General features: G+C 51.9%; 1 protein-coding gene across 1 annotated transcript; it reads left to right on the forward strand.

The window, feature by feature from the left end:
- The first annotated feature begins 20,582 nt into the window (after nucleotides 1-20,582).
- LOC307109244 (olfactory receptor 52K1-like) lies at nucleotides 20,583-22,018 on the forward strand. The gene has a single exon (XM_079787963.1). It carries the CDS (start codon nucleotides 20,850-20,852, stop codon nucleotides 21,855-21,857), a length of 1,008 nt encoding a protein of 335 aa, XP_079644089.1. The 5' UTR covers nucleotides 20,583-20,849; the 3' UTR covers nucleotides 21,858-22,018.
- Nucleotides 22,019-22,968: the final 950 nt, after the last annotated feature.

Genomic DNA, 22,968 nt, shown 5'->3' on the forward strand with positions numbered 1-22,968 from the left:
GCGGGGAGGACACTGATGAGCTGACAGTGTGCGGGACAGTGAGCCAGGTGCCCAACCCCTGATTGTGCCCACCCAGGGGGTTTGGGGGCCCAGCCATTTCCAAATGGCATGTAGTGTTCAATATTTTAGTAACTGGTGCTGCCTGTCAATGTAAGAATTGTTCAAACCAGTAGAGAATTTTTGTGGGTATTTTAGGGGCAGAAATAGAATAGTGGGGACGAGCTATAATTATAAGAAATATTAAGCATGCTCTGTTGACCATGATTGTTCTGTTCTGATTAGAGAAAGCACATTCTAACCTGGCTGGGAGTGCTATGCCTGGGGACGTGGGAGTTAACCTCAGAATGCAGTCCGTCCGTTCTCCTTTGAGGGGAACTGCCTATCATCATGGAAAGATGAACAACCTTGTTGCTGAAACAATGGAGTCCCGAAGGTGCACACCCTTTGCGTGAGCACACACACACACACACACACACACACACACACCCCTATTGCCTGTAGCCATTGTACCTGTTATTCCTTTTGCCTACTTCCCCATGTAATCTTTGTCCTTCTGTTACCGAGGAGACCTCCGTTCTTGTCTTCTTGAGAGAAAGATTTCAAAATGTAGAAAAGCAAGTAAGAATTTATTGACCGCAGCAAAACTATGCTTAGGAGAGTGAAACAAGGAAGAGCATAGAAGAAGCAACAGGAGAGCCCAGGCTCACTGAGAAGTCAGAGAAAAGGGGGCCTTGGAGACAGCTGCCGCTGCCCATTGCTCCCCTGGTTGCAAGTGTCATTGGGTCCCATAGAAGTTGGGGTGCACCTGCCTGTGGGGGAAGGAGAGGAGGAGGGAATGGCACGGGTGCGTCCCTTGGAGGGAGAGCATGCACTGGGTCCTTTGTTCTGAGCGTATTTATCTCCCTCTTGCAGGTGGAAATCTAAGGGGTGGTCTCAGGAGAGAGAGATAGAAATATCGATGATGAGAGAGAATTATTGATCAGCCACCTTTTGTACGCTTCCTACTGGGGACAGAGCCCAGAACCCAGGCATGTGCCCTGACCGGGAATCAAACTGCTGCCCTGGCCTGTGTGGCTAAATGGTTAGATCATCAGCTAGCATACTGAGAGGTCTCAGGTTCAATTCCCGGTCAAGGGCATATACCTGGGTTGCAGTACGATTCCCACCCTGGTTGGGGCACATGTGGGAGTCACTGTGTCTCTCTCACTCTGATGTTTCTCTCTCTCCCCCTCTCCCACCCTCCCTCCCTTCTACTCTCTCAGAAAAGCAATGGGGAAAAAATATCCTCGGGTAAAGATTTAAAAAATAGGATTCTGCCCAATGAAGTAGGCCACGCTACCATCAATGCTAGTGTCCTTACAATTCATGCCATGCTGCTTATTAAACATTTTCCCCATCATCCTTGGAAATAAGCAAACCTTAGGACTAGGTTCCCTTAAGGTAGGTACCTGTGTGGTGGGCAGTTGAACAGAGATGAGCAGAGCAAGGATGATGGGCCGGGCACAGAAGGTTACCAGGGTGGAAAGCCCTGGGTGTCTAGCAACAGGCAATTGTAGGGGGACCTCACCCCCAGCATTCCTCCCCTAGCATCTCCGGGTCATGCGGTGTGGACCTCCTGACCTTTTCTCCATAGGATAACATCTAGGCCTCAGTTGTATTTCAGCTCCAGGCTCAGAAAAGCAGCAAAACCTGGCAGACAACACCATGGCTGCCTCAGGACGAGCTTCATTGACTACCCCCTGCCCTGGTGGCAACCAATCAATCAGTGAAGACCCTGATCCTGAGAGGACACACCTGGAGAGCTGCTGAAAATTCTATTGAGATCTTCCCCTGGGAGCTCCCCTAAAATCTCCACCCTTACAACTCTTAGGATCCAGGACCCAGTGAGCTCTCCATCCCAGGAGCATGCCCTCACCTTTCCCTCCCCACCCCACCCCCCCATGTCCCCTGACTGGTCACCTTGACCTTCCTCACTTCTAAGCTCCAAGGGCCCTTTCTGTGCCTCTATAACATGTTTCCTGAGCCCATTTCTTCTAGGAATGAGTGTTTCTACTTCTGTGATTTTCTTTTTTTTAAAAAATATATTTTATTGATTTTTTACAGAGAGGAAGGGAGAAGGATAGAGAGCTAGAAACATCGATGAGAGAGAAACATTGATCAGCTGCCTCCTGCACACCCCCTACCAGGGATGTGCCCGAAACCAATGTACATGCCCTTGACCGGAATCGAACCTGGGACCCTTCAGTCCGCAGGCCGACGCTCTATCCACTGAGCCAAACCGGTTTCGGCTACCTCTGTGATTTTCTAAATAAATGTTCTCTTATAGTCTGGGTCTTGGCTCTGACTTCTTTCCTAGCTAGAACTCAAGTACCAAGGTTGCTGAACCCAGGTCCGGCCTGACCTCACTGGTCTAACACCTGGCGCCATTCCCGCTGCTGCCAACTGAAAAATGAGACAGAGGGCCTAAAGCCAGGACTACAGGCTTTATTAGAGGAGAAGGACCCTGCCGGGCTGCCCCGCAAGGGGGAGTAGCACATGTGCGGGGGTGAACACGCCTTTTGAGGGGAGGAATGGGAAGGGACGGGGCTTAGGGTACTGGGCACGCGCTGATCGGTGGTTTCATGTAAGGCACATGATTAGGCCCTTAGGGACTTAGGAATGGGGGGAGGGACCTTAGGGTATTTGGCAGGTGCTGATTGGTGGTTCAATGTACAGTCCATATGAGGTGCCTGGTTAGGTGCTCAGGAATGTCCAGGCCGCAGGTGCAGATTATTTCATACTCCGTCCATCAGTTGGGGGAAGAGGATCTATCACCAACATCTGTATGTTCTTTGCCATCAAGTTACTTCTCATAAGAGCCCCTCTGGGTCCAACACTCTTCACCCCACCTCTCATGCTCAGGGGAGCTAGTCATTTGGCACAAAGTAACTGGTGGTACGAATCTTAGAAACTGTTAAAGTAAAAACATTTGAACCTGTAAAGGATTTTTGTTAATTTATTTGAGCTAAACAGTCAGCAATTGCCAGTAAGCAGAATCTCAATGGATTGGGATAATGCTCCAGAGAATGGCAGCTTCCACCTTGTTTTATACATTACAATCCAAGGAGGAGACACAAGTGGGTTACAGGAAATCCCTTGGTGATAGATTAGGGAGGCATGTGGACGAAAGGGGCCACATGCTGACCTGACAAGCTCGGGGGAGGCCTGCATGGCGGTCTTGCAAACTCAGAGACCTAAAGTAACCACAAAGGATGGTCTGAAATTAAACTCTAACTAAACGTAGTTATGGTGGGCAGTTACATCCTAGGCCAGTATCTTCAGTGACAAGGTCAACCTTTACCTTAACTGAGCCTATCTGTCTTTTTGCATCTATGACAGCATACCCTTGAAATGTCTGGATAACTTGTAACTTCCCTTTTTCTGGAGCCCCTGGGGCACAACCAAATATGCTGGGCGGCAGGACAGATACCACAGATTCCTTCATTATCATGTTAATTGTTCCCAAACCGACCTAAATATGTGTCCATCATTTCACTTTTTATCCAATCCCAGGGGTTTTCCCAGCTTTGCTTATCCCACCTCCTTAATCCATCACCAGTGAATTTCATGTAACCCACCTATGTCCTTCCTTTGATGGCAATGTATAAATACAGATGTAACCCGCTATTCTCCGGAGCATTAACTCAATTCGTTGAGGTTCTGCTTCCCGGCATACGTCAACAGTTTGGCTCAAATAAACTCACAAAAATTCTTTACAGGTTTCAATATGGTTTTTTTTTTTTTTTTTTTTTTTACGTTAACAGGCAGGAGAAGCAAAACAGGGAAACCTCTGGGATTGGATAAAAATAAAATGATAGACACACCTCTTTTACTTAGGTGAGTACTGGATAGTTAACAGTCAACAAGTAACATGATAACAACAACAATGAAGGGATTTGTGGTCTCTGTCCTGGCACCCGAGGCATTTGGTTGTGCCCTGAGAGGTCTGGAAAAAAGGGAAGTTACAAGTTACCTTGACATTTCAACGATATGTTATGTAACTTCCAAAAAGACAATAGGCTCGGTTAAGGTAAAGGTTGACCTTGTCCGGGAAGATACCGGCCTAGGAGGTGACTACCCACCATAACTGCTTTTATTTTATTATTATTTTTTTAATATATATCTTTATTGATTTCAGAGAGTGTTGTGGTGTAACCCCCATCTTACAAAGGACGCCTCAAAAAAGTGGAATTATGGAGTCATTTATTAAAGGCCGGTGGCATACGAGGGGCTAAAGCTCCAAATCTCGCAGCCCCGAACAGCTTGCCACCTCTGGCTTATTTTGGCAGAATATAACAAAAGTATCGATTACATCTTTGGGTCTGGAATGAGGAACCTGTTTCGCGATTTTACAGAAGTGAAACTGAGCAAGTTAGTTAGCTAAAGTATCTACGAATCACTGAATCAACAGAAACACATGATCTGGGACGGACCACCTGGACAATTTAGAATAATTGTGCTGTCCAGATTCTGGGATCACTGAGTCAACAGGAATGCACTATCTGTAGCTACTAAGGCAATTTAGGATAATGTGTGCTCTTATTCCGGGACCACTGAGTCAACCGAAACTCAGTTATCGTCTTAGTTCCCAGAAGAATGTGCTTTGATGACCAGTGAGATCACAATCAATGGGATATTCAAACCATCATCAATGGAGTATTGGGATAGCATACATAAGTTCAGAAAATCAAAATAACTTTCTATTGTTTTAGCAAACAAATAAGTACAGAACCCAAACAGCAGTTTCTACCTGAGATGATTGCTACCATACTTCAAGAGGAAGGGAGAGGGATAGAGATAGAAACATCAATGATGAGAGAGAATCATTGATTGGCTGCCTCCTGCACTCCCCCAACTGGGGACAACCTGCAACCCCGGGCATGTGCCTTTGACTGGAATTGAACCTGGGACCCTTCAGTCAGCAGGCCAACGCTCTGTCCACTGAGCCAAACCGGCTAGGGCCCCACCATAACTGCTTTTAGTTAAAGTTTTAATTTCAGACCATTCTTGGTGATTACTTTAGGGCTTTGGTAGATCTTTTATGCCGGAGACCACCCAGAGCCACATTAGCATGAAAATGCAAAAGAGACATTAGAAGGCCAATGGACCTTGATCCCAGCATAGATTGCTCCTGCTGTGATTGCGATGGCTCGAGGCGATTTCCTGACCTGACAATCTTTACATTGTTTACTAAACTTTACTGAGCTTTTTTTTTTAAATATATTTTATTGATTTTTTTACAGAGAGGAAGGGAGAAGGATAGAGAGTTAGAAACATGGATCAGCTGCCTCTTGCACACCCCCTACTGGGTATGTGCCCGCAACCAAGGTACATGCCCCTGACCAGTATCGAACCTGGGACCTTTGCGTCCGCAGGCCGACGCTCCATCCACTGAACCAAACTGGGGAGGGCTTTACTGAGCTTTACTGACCTTTGATTCTATCTGCCTTGCCTGCATGCAATGCTAAAGGGCAAATGTGTAACCAAACTGAATAAAAGCAGGCAGGACCCAGACTCCGGTGTTCCTCTCCTTGCAAGAGGCTCCACCCGCCTCCCATGCCTTAAAAATTCACGTTTCTTGTGTAGCATCTTCATCGTGCGTCGGCCCTCCTACAGGTCATCCTGAAACCCGCCTGCAGGACTTCAACGATGCAGGCCTTCCCTGAGCTTGTCAGGTTAACATGTGGCCTCTTTCGTCCAAAACACAGACCACTTCGGCTGTCTGCGGCCAATGACAACAGAGCAGGGTCTCAGGCGGCCCCTGCCTTACAGGAAATCCCAACTTTCTGGAGAGGCACAATCCTCATGAGTGGCTTAAGCTTTGCATCACGAGTCTTATATTAAAAGAAAATCAAAGGGATACAGTTTCTTTGCACTATGATACTTTCTAAATAAACTATTTAAAAAGTTATTATTCCACCCAAAATGGTGATGAGGGTGAAGAACTGACTCAAATCCAAGGCCCTGGGGAGCTGGAGACTGAGCGGAGAGCCAGGCTCTGACTCCTGGGTTTCCCCTGTGGCACGGGTGGGAGCACAGCCTGCCGGCCCAGGAAGAACCCTCCTCCCTGTCTTCTCAGCTCCGGCCAAGTGCCGCTTCCCAACAAGCATTCGGCCAACGTGCCCCCTTGGGAAGTGATACAGGCTGAAGGGAGGCTCGTCTTGGGCAGACCTGCAGGCCCAACAGGGTCATTTGAAAGGGAAATGGAAAACACTCTATAAGTTACAGGATTTTGAAGAACCAGAAGAAGTACCTTCTTGGCCAAATTTCATTTTTAGCCAAAACCTGATTCTTACGTAATCAACCAAAGACCTTGTATACATTTATGCATAACCCATGGACACAGACAATAGGGTGCTGAAGGCCTGGGGCGGGGCAGTCTGGAGGGGGTACATGAGGGGGAAGGGGGACATATGTAATACTTTTAACAATAAAGAATTATTTTATTTTATTTTTTAAACTGACTTCTTTTTTATTTGTATTTCTTTATTGGATAAGGTATTACATGTTTGTCTTCATCCTCCCATTACCTTCCCAAACCTCCCCCCTCCCCCCAACTCATGCCCTCACCCCCCTGTTGTCTGTGTTTCCTGGTTAGGCTTATATGCATGCATACAAGTCCTTTGGTTGATCTCTTAAACTGACTTCTTGACTTTTCCTACATAAAAGCCAAATCTTCCCCGCCCAGCTCCAGTCAAGCATGACCAGGACTAGGAGCGCCGGCGGGGGGGGGGGGGGGGGGGGGGTAACGGGTGGAGTAACAGCGCGTGTGTTACACTGTTAGCAAGTCGTCATCATGTAGAGTCGTCCCTGCGATGCGTTAAGGAGGCGAGGACTTGGGTAGGACAGGTTAGCCCTTTGCAGAGGGTAGCATTATAGCTTTCTGGACTCTGGGATAATCATACAACCAAAAGGAAAGACCTAGGTCAGTGATGGGCAACCTTTTGAGCTTGGTGTGTCAAACTTTGCCAAAAAACTGAGCATAACTCGGGTAGTGTGTCACTTTGAGGAAAAAACATTATTTCGCAAATGTTTCATCCTCAGGAGCAGCAAATGTTTCATCCTCGGCATGCGGCCGCCTCAGAATTGAACCTGGGACCTTTCAGTGCTGACGCGTGTCATAGGTTCGCCATCACTGACCTATAGGTCCACCTTGGACACCTGCCGCCAAGCAGAGCAGCACAGCACAGCCCTGGCCTAGTAACCCCTGGGCTCACCCTCCTGGGAGACCTGGTGCCCATTTTCCCAGAAAGTGGAGCTGCTGGGAGAGCTGATGCACAGCCTGAGGCAGGGCGAGGCTCACTGATGTGGCTAACAAGTGCAAGTTCAGGGAGGAGAAAGATGAACTGGGTTTAAGGCTAGAACAGAAAATACTCATTGAGAAAAACAGACTGTGGCCAAACAAGTGGGAAAATGTCCATCAGCATCCAAAAGTCTTCGCAGGAGGCCTTCTACCAGCGGGGACCATGACTACAGTCCTTCGATGTTGCTCTGAAGGCAGCTGAGTGAGCAAGAAGCAGGACGGGTGCCTGACCTCGCAGGGCAGCCCTCTGCCCCAGGTCCCACTTGTCCCCTGAAGGCAAAGGGCCAGCTGGATCCACGCTGCGCTCCCCGCCGGCTCATTCCGTGGACTCGGGCGCCCCCGCGTGGCCGCGGGCCGGCAGCGCTCCTGCCTCGGGAGCTCTCCGTCCCGGCGCCGCGTCCGGAGGCCCTGCGCTCGCGAGCGCGCGGTCTACCCGGCGGCCCTCGAGGCCGCCCGCCTCCCCGGGGCCTCGTCAGCGCCTGGCGGAGCCGCTGTTGGCGAAGTCGCCGGGCTCCCCGGGGCCGTGTGGACGGCGGCAGGCCCGGCCAAGCTAACGAGCCCCGCGAGGGCGCTGAGGCTGGAGGCCCGGCCATGGCAACCGGGTGCGCGCCGCCGCCGCCGCCGCCGCCGCTGCAGGACTGGCCTGGCCCCGCGGCCGCCCTTCTCCCGCCGCCCGGCGCCCGGCGCCCTGGCTTTACACAGGGAGCCCCCTCCCCACCCTGCCCCGCCGCGAAGCTGCCCTCGAGAACTACGCTGGGTCGGAGGGGGCTCCCTTGCCCCCCCAGTGCTAGTGGGCCTGCGGGCCTCAGTGACCAGAGGACCCCTGCCCCCTCTCCGCTGGCTGTGTGGGTGCGCTGCGGATACTCATAAAAGCGGGGGCGCTTGGAAGCTGCCTACTCACCCCTCTGAGCTCAGCTTCTCTGGAGGGGCTGATAATAGGGTGGTCGTATGGATAGTCATCAAACGTGTGTTGCTCATTTACCATTTGCCAGGAATTATGCTGAGCGCGTTATTACCCCAGTCAATCTCATTCAGTCCTCATGCAACACTGATAGGACTTGTCATATGGGCACCGTTATTCCCATTTTACTGATGGGGAAACTGAGGCCCAGGATCAGTTGACTTGCCAAAGCTCTTTACTCCAGAGTTTTCATAACCCACACAGATGCTCCTCAGAACAGGGGATTCCTGGCCCAACGTGATGGTGCATCCATCTTTGTAATTAGAGGAAATAATTTAATATTGCTATTTGCCCTTCTCTGTAATAGAAGTGTCAGAGATGAAAGAAAATTAGTACAATGTATATGAAAATCTTCCTCCTGTCAGAGTCTGGGGCGCACCAGGGGACCCAGAGTCAAGTCCCTGCCCACCCACATGCGCCTCAAAATCACGTGAGATCCAGACCTAGCCGGACCCCCCCACACACCCCATTGGGCTAGATCCAGACCAGGCCAGTCCACCCTTGTCAAGCCCTGCCCGGCAGAGGGCACAGCCTCAGTTCCCCCCGTCAAGCCCTGCTGGGCGGGGGGCATGGCCTGAGTTCCCCCGACCCAGCACTGGGGGTGCACCTTGAGGTTCCCTGTCAAGCCCCACTGGGTGGGGGGCACGGCCTGAGGTCCCCTGTGAAGCCCAGCCAGGCAGGAGGGCGCAGCCTCAAGTCCCCTGGCCTGGTGCTGGGGCGGGGGGCATGGTCTGAGGTCCCTCGTCAAGCCCCGCCGGGCAGGGGGTGCAGTCTGAGGTCCCCCGGCCTGGTGCCAGGGTGGGGGGCTCGGCCTGAAGTCCCCTGTCAAGCCCTACCTGGTGGGGGGCATGGCCTCAGGCCCCCTGGCCTGGCACTGGGGCGGGGGCACGGCCTCAGGTCCCCCAGCCTGACGCCAGGGTGGGGGGGGGCATGGCCTGAGGTCCCCTGTCAAGCTCACAGGGGATGGGGGGTGTAGGGCATAGCTCAGGTACCTGCTGATTGCTCGTTAAGGCTCTTTATGGGAACTTGGCCTCAGCTGTGGGTGCAGCCATCTTTGTGATGGAGTGATGGTCAGCATGTTCCCTCTTTATTAGATAGGATTGTTGTCATCATCGTGTTCATTATTTTTTTATGGATCCTCTCCCTGGCCTTCTGGCCACTGTAGTGCTGAATAATAATACTAACATTTCCTGAGCACCTCTCCTGTGCCACGCACTATTCTAAGTGCTATGTGTGTACTAACTAATTTGTATCTTACAGCAACTATTCAGGTGTTATCCCCACCTGAAAAAAAATGACCTCAGAGCCAGGCAAAGGGCCAGCTGGATCCACACTGCCCGCCTGGCCGGCTCATGATGATTAAACGAGTAATAAATGTAAAATTCTTAGACAAAAGCACTTTAAAGGCCTCTACGTACTTGCTAGAACCATTATCCCCATTTTACAGAAGAGGAGACTAAGGTACAGAAAGACTGATCACATCTAGATCACACTGATGGTAAGTGGATTGGAACACGGACAGCCGGGGGCAGGGCCTATGCCGGTGCCCAGTGTACCTTCTGCCCCTCCGCCTGGGGTGGAGGGCGATCCCTGGATCTGGGCCCTTGGCAACAAGGCCCGAATTCCCCGAGAGCAGCTCTTCTCCGTCTGGGGCCACCTCCCCCTATCCTGACCATCCCCCCTGCAGGTGTAAGTACTGCCACAAGCACCCTCAGGGGAGACGGAAGGGGACAAGATCTGGGGTTAGGCAACCCTGGATTTGGACCCCAACCCCACTGTTTACTGACTGGGTGACCTTAGACAAGTAACTTAACCATCAGTTTCCTCTTCGGAGAACAGAGAGTGTAATTACCTCACAGGCTGTGTGAGGATGGACTAGAACAAGGGATATCAAGCTCTGAGCACAGGGCCCAACACCTCCCCCCCCCTCCCCCCATCTCCTCTGGAAGCCCTCTCTGACTCTGCCTCCCTCCACCCCCAGGCAGGCCAGGCCCCCCCACCCCCCCGGCTGTCTCCTTGGTTTAGCCCCACTTCAGCCTGCCACACCCCCAGTCTTGAAATCATGACTACGTGTGTCTGTCTCCCCCACAGAAATGGAGCTCCAAAGGTGGGTCTTGGTCGCTGCTCTATCCCCAGGGCCTAGCACACCAAGCTCACATAGTGGAGCCCAATTCATGTTTGCTGAAGAGATGACAGAATTAGAACCAGAAATACAGCTAATAATATGCAGAGCCCACTGTGTACTATGCCCAGTTCCAAACATTTCACATGGATTCTAACTCATTTAATGCAACAAATATGTAAGGCAGGCCGAAACCGGTTTGGCTCAGTGGATAGAGCGTCGGTCTGCGGACTGAAAGGTCCCAGGTTCGATTCCGGTCAAGGGCATGTACATGGGTTGCGGGCACACCCCCGGCCTGGTAGGGGGTGTGCAAGAGGCAGCTGGTCGATGTTTCTCTCTCATCGATGTTTCTAGCTCTCTATCCCTCTCCCTTCCTCTCTGTAAAAAGTCAATAAAATATATTTTTTTAAAAATATGTAAGGCAGGTCCTACGGTGATGAGGTAAGTGCCATTGGAAACTGAGGCTCCGAGACGTGCTTGGTAAACAACAGATACAGGATCTGAGCCCAGTCCGGCAGGCATCGGAGCCTGCAAGCTTAGCCCTAGTGCAGGAGGTGAACCGATGGCTGCCTCCCACCCTCGCAGGGTTACTGAGGCCAAAGGTTCCGAAGAGCCCTACGTGTGCACCAAAGTTTGTTGTTACGAAGTTCCAGAAAAGGAGGGAATCCGGGTTCAGGGTCTGCTCCTCCCAGGCCTCGGTTTCCCCATCTGTGAAGTAAGGATTGGACTTGATAATAGCAGGGCTCTGACCGTCTTGGTGGTGCCTGCCTGCAGACCTAGGAGGTGGGGAGCAGGGAGGGAAAGGGAGTTTGGGCCAAGAAAAACCTAGAAACAGGTGGGGCCAGCCAGGGGCCAGCAGAGCAGGGAGGGGCCCCATTGCTGCCTCTGTGAGCCCCCGAGTCAGAGCTGGCTCTGATTCAGCGAGGAGTAGGGGTCAGGGGCAAGGCCCCAGCTAGGCTAGTGTGGGACAATCACCAAGGGCAATCATGACCACTCACAAGCAGCCGGCACTTGGCAGTGTGCATCGCCTCAGCGGGGCCTGCCCCAGCCCCGTGACCATCAGCCCTGAGAAATAAGGCCCGAGTGGCCTGGGGCTTGCCCAGGGCCACACGGTGGGTCAGTGTCTAGACCCCACATGACCTGTCTGTAGTTGGCTGGTCAATTGAAACTACAGCAAGTCATACGCTAGAAAGTGCTCTGGCCCTTTAAGGAGGGAGCTAGCAGGACCCAGATGGCAGGCCTGGGCCACAGTCAAGAAGTCGCCATTTCTACTCATTAAAAGTTTGGCCGGGCAAGCAAAGTGGGCACCAGGGGCAGGCGGATCTCCACGGGCTGGGGCCGCAGCTGGACCCAGTGCCAGGCCCAGGCTCTGTAATTGGGCCCCAGGTGCCTGCTGAGCCCTCATGCCCCCCACCCCTTCCCGGGAGCCTCAGAGCCACTGAGGTCCAGCTCATCATGGCCTAATTGGTGGCAAATCACTCAGCCGACCTCAGGGATGAGCTCAGAGTGAGAAAAGTTTGAGCGGCCACAACTTTCTCCGCAGAGGCCCACGTTTTCCCAGCCCTGGGGGCACCGATGTTTCCCCATCGGCGCCCCGGGTTTCTCCGGGTTGCCCGAGCCCAGGTGCACCAGCCATACGCTGCTGTCCCCGATGGGGCTGACGTAACCCTCAGCCATAGCTGAGGTCTGAGGCACCTCTCAGCTCCCCAGAGCCTGCAAGTGCCCTCAACCTGCAGAGGGAGGCCTAGCTCTACCCCCCGCTCCCCACCCCATCCCGGGACACCTGCTGGGACAGCAGCCCCTCCACACCCAGGGATCAGGGCCTGGGCATTCCTGGGCCGAGCACAACATCCCTGAAGGGGAAAAGTCCCATCAACCTGACCATGGATCCAGGGAAGTTCACACGGCCCCCACCTCCCCGCCTTCATTAGCCCATTTCCTCCTCACAGAAGCCACAGGAGGGAGGGAGGGTGATGCAAAGATGATGATGGCGATCAAAGATAAACAAATGATTATTACTTCAGACTCAGGGTCTTCTCTGCATCAGCCCATTTATTCTTCAGAGAAGCCCTAAGAGGTACAGTCCTTACCCCCACTTCACTGATGAGGAAACTGAGGCTCAGAGGCCTGAAGCTCATCCACCTCCTATAGCCTTTCCCTGCAGAGAATATTAGCTTTGACATGAGACTGATTTGGGCTCCAACCCTGCCACTTAACTAGCTGTGCTGAGTTATGCACAATATTTAACTTCGCTGAGTCTGTTTCTTCATCTGTTACTTGGGGATGTTATCATATCCATTTCCTGAGGTTGTGGGGTTAAACACAGTGTATATAAAATAAAATAAAATAAAATAAAATAAAATAAAATAAAATAAAATAAAATAAAATAAAATAAAATAAAATAAAATAAAATAAAATAAAATTAAATAAAATTAAATAAAATAAATAAAATAAAATAAAATAAAATAAATAAAATAAAATAAAATAAAATAAAATAAAATAAAATGCCTACCCTAGCCCTAGCTGGTTTGGCTCAGTAGATAGAGTGTTGGCCTGTGGACTGAAGAGTCCTGGATTTGATTCCAGTCAAGGGCGCATGCCCATGTTGTGGCTCAATATCCAGTAAATAACTGATCAATGATTCTCTCTCATCATTGATGTTTCTATCTCTCTCTCCCTTCCTCTCTGAAATCAATAAAAATATATTTTTTTAAAAAGTAAATAAAAAATAAAATGCCTACCCTAGTCCTGGCTCAGAGTAAACGTTCACCAAATGACTGTGGTTAATACACTCTTACAGCTTGTGGGACAAAAAGCACAGGATTTGGAGCCAGCAACTCAAAAAATACGTTGGCGCCCTAACCCATGCCAGGCTCCATGGCAGGCCCTGGAGTTCCAGTGTTGGTTAGAAGCGCTCCTGAGCAGTGGGAGGAAGGACAGGGCAGGGGTCCATCGGAGATGCCCCTCAGCCCTCCAAGCCCAGGTTGATAGTTGGTTAAATACTCGAGCGATCTCTGCCCCGCAGGGTGATGGCGAGAACCACGTGTGACAATGCAGGCAAGTGTGGTCTGCGATTCCAGAGCCATAAGGAACAACCCTACCATTTCACAGACAAGGAAGCTGAGACTCTGGGGCCATAGGTCATTGCCAAGGTCACCCAGCTGGTGGTGGCCAAGCCCCAGGGAATGCCCCACAGCCTTCCTCAGCCTCCCACCTCAGTCACTCACTGCAGCCTCACTGACCCACGCTGGGGTGCACGCCCAGCCAGCGTGAGACGCAGGCCCCACCTCTTCGCAGGGAACTCACAACCAGGAATCAGTAAGAGGACGGGAGACACATGCAGAAAGGACACACGCCCAGGGGCATGCAGAGGGAGTGGGGGTGCATGCCTCCCACCTCTCCCTGCTGAGACTTGTAAACTGTGAGCTCCAGGATCTTCTCTCTTGGGCTTGCTTTGCCCCCAATAAACCCAGTCTGTGCCGAAACAGAGAGCTTGCTATGGACATACAGCTTCAAGACCACAGCCCCCTTCCAATCAGATGGGGCCCCACAATCTCTCTGAGAGAGAAATTCTCTGCCCCTTGGAGATGGTCTGAGCTCAGTAGTGATGGCGATCATTATGGGGCCGGTGCCAGCTAGCTCTGGTCTCTGTTCCCTGGAAGGCCTGACCTAAGGTGTGGCAGAGGGAGCTGGGTCTGGGACCTTCTTAGGGCCCCTGAGTCATCGGTAACCACCTTGCCAGAGATAACCACGCCTGCAGGAGGAATCGGGGACTCGGGGGAGGGCAGAGGCTGAGGGTGTGGACGGGGTCTGAGGAAGTGAACCAGGTTGGTCCAAGATCCTCTGCAGAAGATTTGGAGGGGCCTCAGAGGAGACACGCACGAGTTAAGTGTGGAAACAGCAGCAATGGGCATTAGAATCAGCCCAAGTTCAAGTCCCAGCTCTGCTGCTTCCTGGCGGCCTGGCCTTGGGCCAGTGTGTGGCCTTCACCTGTTTCGTCGTCCATACAATTGGGGTAATACTCAGTCCAACCACATAGGATTGTTGTAAGTATTGGAGAGAAAGCCTAATATTTATAGACTGTGTTAGAAACTGCTAAATAAGGTACAGATGTTACCTCATTTGATCCTCACAACGTCCCTGTGAGGCTTTGTTTGTTCACAGCTGTGTACTACACCGAGCCAGCTGGCGCTCAGTAAAATGTGCTGACTGAATGAGGGAATGAAAATGGGGTTGGTGTTGTCTGCCCATTTTTCAGAAGAGCACACTGAGGCTCGAAGAGAGGAAGCAACTTGCCAGGACCACACAGAGCCAGGTCTCTTGCCCTGGGCCCTGATACCAGCATGCTCTGACGGACTCAGGCTCACAGTCCGAGAGGGAGTGGGGGGCCACACCAGGAATGTCTCAAACTAAGTAGCCAAGCCAGGCACAGGCTGCCCCTTTCCCCAGGCACAGTCGCTCCAGCACAGGCCTGACCCCAGGAAGCCTCTGCCCGACGTGGTGCTTGGGTGCCACCTTGTGGCTGATGTGGGCAATGCAGGCTGCACCTGGCCTGGCCCGGAGGCCTCAGGATGCGGAGAAAGGAAGGTCAGCCCTGCTGCCAGAGCGCGGCCAGTCCACAGATCCTGGACTAGGCCCCAGCCCAGACATGAATAAGAAAGGACAGGCCGCCCTGACCGGTTTGGCTCAGTGGATAGAGCGTCGGCCTGCGGACTCAAGGGTCCCAGGTTCGATTCTGGTCAAGGGCATGTACCTTGGTTGAGGGCACATCCCTAGTAGGGAGTGTGCAGGAGGCAACTGATCAATGTTTCTCTCTCATCGATGTTTCTAACTCTCTATCCCCTTTCTCTCTATGAAAAATCAATAAAATATATTTAAAAAGAAAAGAAAGGACAGGCTGCCACAAAAGCTTCACTCAGAGACCAAACGGCCCCGGAGCCAAACAACTTGCTTATGGGACAGCCCGGGACCTGGGGGGGAGGCAGGCTTTTACGAGTCAGTGTGAGGGCGCCTTGGATCTCCTGAGGGGGCAGATTTTGACGCAGAGGATCCTGACCACCTTGACCCGGAGAGAAACCAGGAAGGAGAGTCCTGGAGCCGCCTGAAGGTCATGGGGCCAAGAAGGAGGAAAGGGAGGAGTGACCGTGGATAAGTGGACCACCCGGGAGTCCTGGGATGGGGGTGGGAGGCTACCAGGTGCCCGGGCCAGTGGGCTGCCAAGTGCCCCTGACATGGGACACAAAGTGAAATCTGGGCTCTGAGACTCCTCACACTGCAGCCACTCAGCGCCACTGGGGCAAGAACGGTCAGAGAGGGCTTCCGACAGCAGGTGGCACCTGAGGCCCCAGAGCAAGCCCAGGCAGCAGCCAGGGTCACTGAGGAAGGGAGGACAGACTGGGCGGAGGAGTGGATGGCAAAGTGCAAGCAGCTTGGCCTTGCTGGAGGGCAGCTGCCCCTCAGGGAGGGGGCGGAGATAAGAGCTGGCCTTTCTGTGGCTGGCAGAGGGGTTGGTGGGGTTTTACTAGGCGAGACGAGGTCAGGGCTGCTTTCCCAGAGGATCCTCCGGCAGCAGAGGGAGACGTGGGGCTGTGCCCCGCATGAGGCCTAGAGGAGACCGGGACTAAGGTTCAGGAGCTGGGCCGAGACTCCTTGGAAGTAGCATTGGCAGGACTTGGTGCCAGATGAGACGAGGGGTGTGAGGGAGAGGGACGAGCAGGGTGATGCCCTGTAAGCTGGCTCAGGCCGTGGGCTGGACTTCCTGAGAAAGGGCATTGAGTGAGGAACTGACGGTGGTAGGAGGGAGGGCTGGAGGTGCGGCCAGTGGTGACCATGTTGCATTTGAGATGCGTGTGCCCACCTCACGTCTCTCCTCCCTGGTGGGGGAGTCCTGGTGGCGGCCTGCAGGCCTCAGAGGCATCCCCCACACCCTCAGACTCCCTCCTCTCTGTGCTGACACATCTCTCCCTGCCACTGAACGCTGCTGCCCCTTCAGGAGGGTGTCCCCGTGTTGGGGGTGGGGAGGGGGCTCCCTGCCTTGGGATGCCCTGGACCTGAGGGAAGGCACGGCTGGGAGCTCCGGGTGTGAAAGGGACCCTGGAGTGCAAACTCCTCAGCCTGTGCTGCTAACTCTGCCCCTCAGCTGGTCTCTTCTCTAAGGCAAGGCTGGACGCTCACCTCCCCCAGGAAGCCTTTCTGGCTTAGTCCTGCCCCATCCTTCTGGTGAACCCTGGAGCCAAGGACTTTATGCCGTAGACCAGATGGGCTCCAGAGGGCAGCCCCTTGCCTCCCCCATCATGATGTCACACACACACCCTCCCCTCCCCCACCCTCTGCTCCAGAGTCTGCCCAGGCCACACGGCCGCCCTCACTGTCCCTCTCTCATTCTTGTGAACATCACATGTGGAGGCTGTAGCGGGTTGAATGGTGGCTCCCAAAAAGGTATGTCTGGGTCCTAACCCCTAGATCCTGTGGATGTGACCTATTTGGGAAAAGGGTCTTTGTAGATGTAGTTAATTAAGGATCTTCATAGGAGATTATCCCAGATTGCCAGGTGGGCCCTAAATCCAATGATAACTGAGTTTATGAGACCGAAGGGAACGCATGTGAAGACAAGCAGAAGTTGGAAGCTGGAAGGTGCAAGGTGGGTGCTCCCAGAGCCTTCGGAGGGAGCAAGACCCTGCAGATGCCCGGATTCCAGACAGTGAGACAACACATTTCCGTTGTTTAAGGCCCCAGTTCGTGGTAGTTTGGCAGCCCCAGGAAACTGATACGGGGGCTTAAGAACAGCAAGCAAATAGTCCTCAGAGGTCTTCACTGGCCACAGTGTGAGCAGACCGAATGCTGTGTCCAGCAAGAGCCGTGTGGTCCTCGGGGGACCACCCCTGCCTGGGCTTCTGCCTCCAGGCCCAGGCCCCACCCTCAGGAGGGTCGTGGACAAGTGGAGACGTCAAGGGGCCCAGCGAGAAGGGCAGTGTTGCCAGGGGGTTAGGGAGCACATGAGATATGCTCAGCTCGGGTAAGGAAGCCCCTCCCCTTGGCACACCTCACACCGGAGCTTGGGGAGTGAGCAGGGTGTGAAAAGTTCCCGACGCCTCTGAGACCCTCCAGCCCTGTCCACTGGCCACCTGCTGCCACCTCAACCCGGCAGGGCTGACACAGGCCCAAACAGATGTCCTGGGGTGGGTGGGGTGTCCTGGGTTCCAAACCACACAATCTTTACTGGTTCCCACCTCCAAGGCTTCGGGACCAACCATGCAGCCCCGGGCCCACCATCATCGCCCCCTCAGCCCCTCGTGTCAAGCCTCAGCCTCAGCTCCCCCTCCTCCTCTGCCTCTGTGGCTCTTTCTGGACCTCCCAAGCCTGGCTCAAATGTCCCTTCCTCCATGAAGCCTTCCCTGATCTCCACCAGCTCCTCTGCCAGGCCGAGTAGTGACCAGAGACAGGGGTGAAGTGGAGAGAGCCAGGTTTGGGTCAGATGTCCCTTCCCAGCATTGCCACAGATCCGCTGAGTGACCTAGGACCAGTCACCTAAAGTCTCTAACCCGAGTGGCCCACCTCTAAAATGGGGGGATAAGATCCTCACTTCAACAGGCCCTCCTATAACCTCATTCTCCTGCTTCTAGTACCCCCTTTCTCCCATAAACATTAAATGAGTACTACTGATCCTTCAAAAATCCCCCCATAGTAGATGCTCAATAAAAGCTTCACTTCCTTGGAACGCTGTATTCCTTTCCTGACAGCTGGTCTGCCCGCTGGACCGACCAGCACCCTGCACTCCACTCCCGACCCTGCTTGGGCAGAGCCACCCCGGGTGGGCTACCGCCTGAGCTTGGGATGTGAGGTCTGAATGTCCGTTTGTGTTGAGTTATTCCCCTTTAACTCCAGACCAGAGACCTCGGGCAGCCCAGACCAGTGGGAAGGCCTGGCCCGGACATCAGGAGACTGGGCTCCAGGCTGTCCTGTGGATGTCCCAGGAGACCGAGCAGCAGACATAAGCACTTCCCATTGGCTCATCCAAGCCTGGGCTCCCCGGGGGAGGAGTAGGGGTGCATTTAGCTGCACTGAGGGAGCCCCTCTTGTTCTCTCTGTCCTGCCTGACTGTGAGTATGAGCTCTGAGTTGGCGGGGGAGGGGGGCTCAACCAGAAGGGTGCAGGGGGCTGGAGAGAGGCTCTTGTCAGGGAGCGATGGCTGGAGTAGGGGATGAGCAGGGCAGGCACAAGGAAGGAGGGCGACTGGCCCCCCACCCGTCTGCCAACCCCTCTCTCTGGACCACCTGGCCCCTCCCTCCCCCCCCCCACCCCCCCGCGTCCACACCAATGACCCTGCCTCCCCAGCCACGGGTCTTCTCAGGAGGAAATCCTATTCTCTACATAACCTATATGCCTCCTTTTGGAAACTGAGTCTCAGCAATAGTGGAAAATCAGCAAACGTTTAGTTCATCCTCCCATTTCTACTCTCTCATCTTGTTTTTTCTTGTCGTTTTCTCCCATGGGGTTTGCATCAAGCCCTTGAGGTGTGGTGACAGTGAGAGGGACCTCGGCTTTAGAGTTCTAATCCCACCCCACCCCCATTAATTCTCAACTTTAGGCCATTAGACCACTTGCACCCCCTCTTCCCTTCCTCTGGCTGACTCACTTCTGCTCTCAGACTAGACCTCCTCTCCTCTGAGGAGCCTGCGCGACCCCTGAGGCTGTTAGAGATGCCCGGTCTCCATGGCACTCTGGTTCTCCCTAATGGACTCGGAGTATCTATGAAGCCCAGTGCCTAGCAGAGTGCCTGGTACATGATAAATTCAAAAATATGTTGAATAAATGAACGAATAAAAGATGACTTCTTATGTCAGACTCAGCTGTGATATCTGCCTAATAGAGACTCTCTGGCTACTAAAAATGGGGGGAAACTATATGTGAAAGTACCTCACAGCCCTGGCCGGTTTCTCAGTGCTTAGAGCATCGGCCCGAGGACTGAAGAGGGCACGTACCTCGGTTGCAACCTCAATCCTGGTTCCAGTTGTGGTGCATGTGGGAGGCAACTAATTGATGTGTCTCTCTCACATCAATGTTTCTCTTTGTCTCTCCACCTCCCCTTTCACTCTCTCTAAAAATCAATGGGGGACAAAATATATGTCCTCTGGTGAGGATTAACAACAACAAAAAGATAGTAACACAAAGCAGTGGAGAAAATGGAACTTAAACAATTATTTAGCAACTTGGGGGTGAAATATCAAGTTAGGTTATCACCTCATGTCACATATCAAATTGAATTTCATGTGGCTCAAAACTCAACATGAAAAATTAGGCCATATTTTAAAGAAGAACAAAACATAATATACTATCTTTTTTATCTTTGAATGAGGGAAGAATTACTAAGCTTGAAACCAAGAAAAGAACTTGCCTGGCCTCTATGGCTAGGTGGTTCAGCATTGACCTATGAACCAGGAGGTCACAGTTCAATTCCCAGTCACGGCACATGCCCGGGTTGCAGGCTTTATCAGCGGTATCAGTGATCCTCATCATTAATTTTTCTTTCTTTCACTCTCCCTTCCTCTCTGAAATCAATAAAAAAATTTTTTAAAGAAAAGAACCCACAATAAAAAATATCAATAGATTTAATTTTATAAATTTAAAACTCTTACTCTTAATAACACCATAAACAAAATAAAAATAGTAACAAAATTTGGAAAATCTGTTTCAATGGATAATTATTTTAATATTTAAATTGCTGAGAGAAACAGTCCCTAGTAGTACAGGGGCAAAGTACATGAATAGAAAATTCACAAAGAACATGCAAATTAAAATGAGATGTTTTTCAATCATTAAATTACTAAAATTAATTTTTTAATCATGGCAATTTAATAATAGCACCAATGATTCAGTGACAAGACTGATACAACTTTCTTTTTTTAAAAAAAATATATTTTATTGATTTTTTACAGAGTGGGAGGGAGAGGGATAGAGAGTTAGGAATATCGATGAAAGAGAAACATCGATTCAGTTGCCTCCTGCACACTCCCCACTGGGGATGTGCCCACAACCAAGGTACATGCCCTTGACTGGAATCGATCCTGGGACCCTTCAGTCCCCAGGCCGATGCTCTATCCACTGAGCCAAACCGGTCAGGGCTTGATACAACTTTCTTGGAAATCTACTTGGCACTCTCAAAAATGTTCATGTCATTTGACTCAATAATTCTACATCCAAAACCTACCCTGAGGGATTTATTTGAAATGCAGGCAAAGATTTGTTGAAAAAAAACATTTCTCATTAAATTGTGACACTGAACTTCTCATTTTCCCCCTAAGAATATTGGCTACCCACGGAGATCAAAGCCTGGTAAAGTTCGGGCAGGCCCTGGTAGGGGCCAAGGTACAGAAGCCAGGCCTCCGGCCCCTCTTACCTTCCCAGAGCCATCCTGCTCCCCAGGGATGATGTCAGCGTGGGGCAATGGCAGCTCCAACTTGTCCTACACCAGCTTCCTCCTGATGGGCTTCCCGGGGCTGCGGGAGACCCGCACGCTCCTGGTGCTGCCCTTCCTCAGTCTCTACCTGGTGATTGTCTCCTCCAATGCCCTGGTGATCCACACGGTGGCGGCCCAGCGGAGCCTGCACCAGCCCATGTACCTGCTCATCGCCCTGCTCCTGGCTGTCAACATCTGTGCCGCCACCACCGTGGTGCCCCCCATGCTGTTTAGCTTCTCCACCCGCTTCAACCGCATCTCCCTGGCACGCTGCCTGGTCCAGATGTTCTGCATCTACTTCCTCATTGTCTTTGACTGCAACATCCTCCTGGTCATGGCCCTGGACCACTATGTTGCCATCTGCAACCCACTCCGCTACCCAGAGATAGTGACAGGCCAGTTGCTGGCCTGCCTGGTGGGGGTGGCAGCTGCCAGGAGCACAGGTATTGTTGCTCCCGTGGTGGGGCTGGCCTCCCGGGCACACTTCTGCCGCTCAGATGTGATCCACCACTTTGCCTGTGAGCACATGGCCCTGATGAAGCTCTCCTGTGGGGACATCTCCCTAAACAAGACTGTGGGGCTCACTGTCGGCATCTTCAACAGAGTCCTGGACATGCTGCTGCTTGGAGCCTCCTACTCCCGCATCATCCATGCTGCGTTCCGCATTTCATCGGGCAGAGCGCGTTCCAAGGCCCTGAACACCTGTGGCTCCCACCTGCTGGTCATCTTCACCGTCTACTCCTCGACCATGTCCTCATCCATCGTCTACCGTGTGGCCCGCACTGCCTCCCAGGACGTGCACAACTTGCTCAGCGCCTTCTACCTACTGCTCCCGTGTCTGATCAACCCCATCATCTACGGGGCCAGGACCAAGGAAATCAGGCAGCACCTGGGGATTCTGTTCCAAAGGGCACAGCTGCAGGTCCCCACTGGAAAGGCCCAGTCCCTGCCCTCACACAGGGAACTTCCTGCCTGATTCTCTAGAACTTATAGGTCCTATAATTACTGTAAGTGGGTAAATAAATGTGCAGGTGAGTCCTCCCTGCTGTACTTTGGCTATCTGCATTCATCTTTGAGTCTTTCATCCATTTTCCGAAAAATAGCTACTCATCCAGAGTTGCACAGTAACCAACTGCAAAGCCAGCTCTGTCTCTGTCTTCTAAATTTTCTCCTCTTCTTTCTGCATGTGATTTTAACCGATTCATTCTCTCATCCGTTCATCAAACACGTATTATACACACATCATGCTAACCCTATGATTGCAAAGAAAGGGGAAATAAGATCTCTACCCTGAAGGAGGTCCCAACCTAGCAAGCTGTAAAGACATTGTGTAATGTGTTTACAATGACAGCTTTATGTACAAAATTCTGTAAGAACACTGAGGAGGGACAATCACTAACAGAACACTTCACAGAGGGTGAATTTGAGTTGTGTTTGAAGGATAAGATAAAGTGCTTACTGGAAGGGAAGGAGATATGGAGAAAAGACATTGTAGACAAAAGGAACAGCATGGGCAATAAGGAAGTGATACAGAAAATGGTACCAGGAGTGGGGTGCTGTATAATAAAAATCTAAAATACGTGACATCGGCTTTGAGATTGATCTGGTCACCCAGCCTGTCTTCAGCAAAGAATCCTGTTAGGTTAGGTCAGCCAGATCCCCTTATTGCTGATGTAATTTTCCATCCATTCACCCCTCCCCTGCTCCTTGGCTAAAAATTCCCCTTGCCACAGTGTAATTGGAGTTGAGCCCAGTTCTGTATCAAGGTCTCTTTTCCCTGATTGCAACAGTCCTAATAAAATTTGTTTCTACCACTTTAACTACTGTCCAGCTCTGCTGTAAACAAGAGAACATGCTTGGGCTAGCCTGCTGGAGGAACAAAGGATGCATTTAGCAGAGCTGAGCTGCCCCAGCCATCCCACAGATGCTAACTAGATAAGCTGATAGCCAGCCAGCCCTTCAACATGTGAGGAAGCCCAAGCGAAATCAGCAGAGACACCGAGCTAACCGCCCGAATGTGTGAATAAATGCCCGCAATAACGCAAACTGAGTTTCTGTGGCTGTTTGCTATTGCAGCAATTTTGTGA

The sequence above is a fragment of the Cnephaeus nilssonii genome (assembly GCF_951640355.1).
Source record: "Cnephaeus nilssonii genome assembly, chromosome: 13".
NCBI lineage: Eukaryota > Metazoa > Chordata > Mammalia > Chiroptera > Vespertilionidae > Cnephaeus > Cnephaeus nilssonii.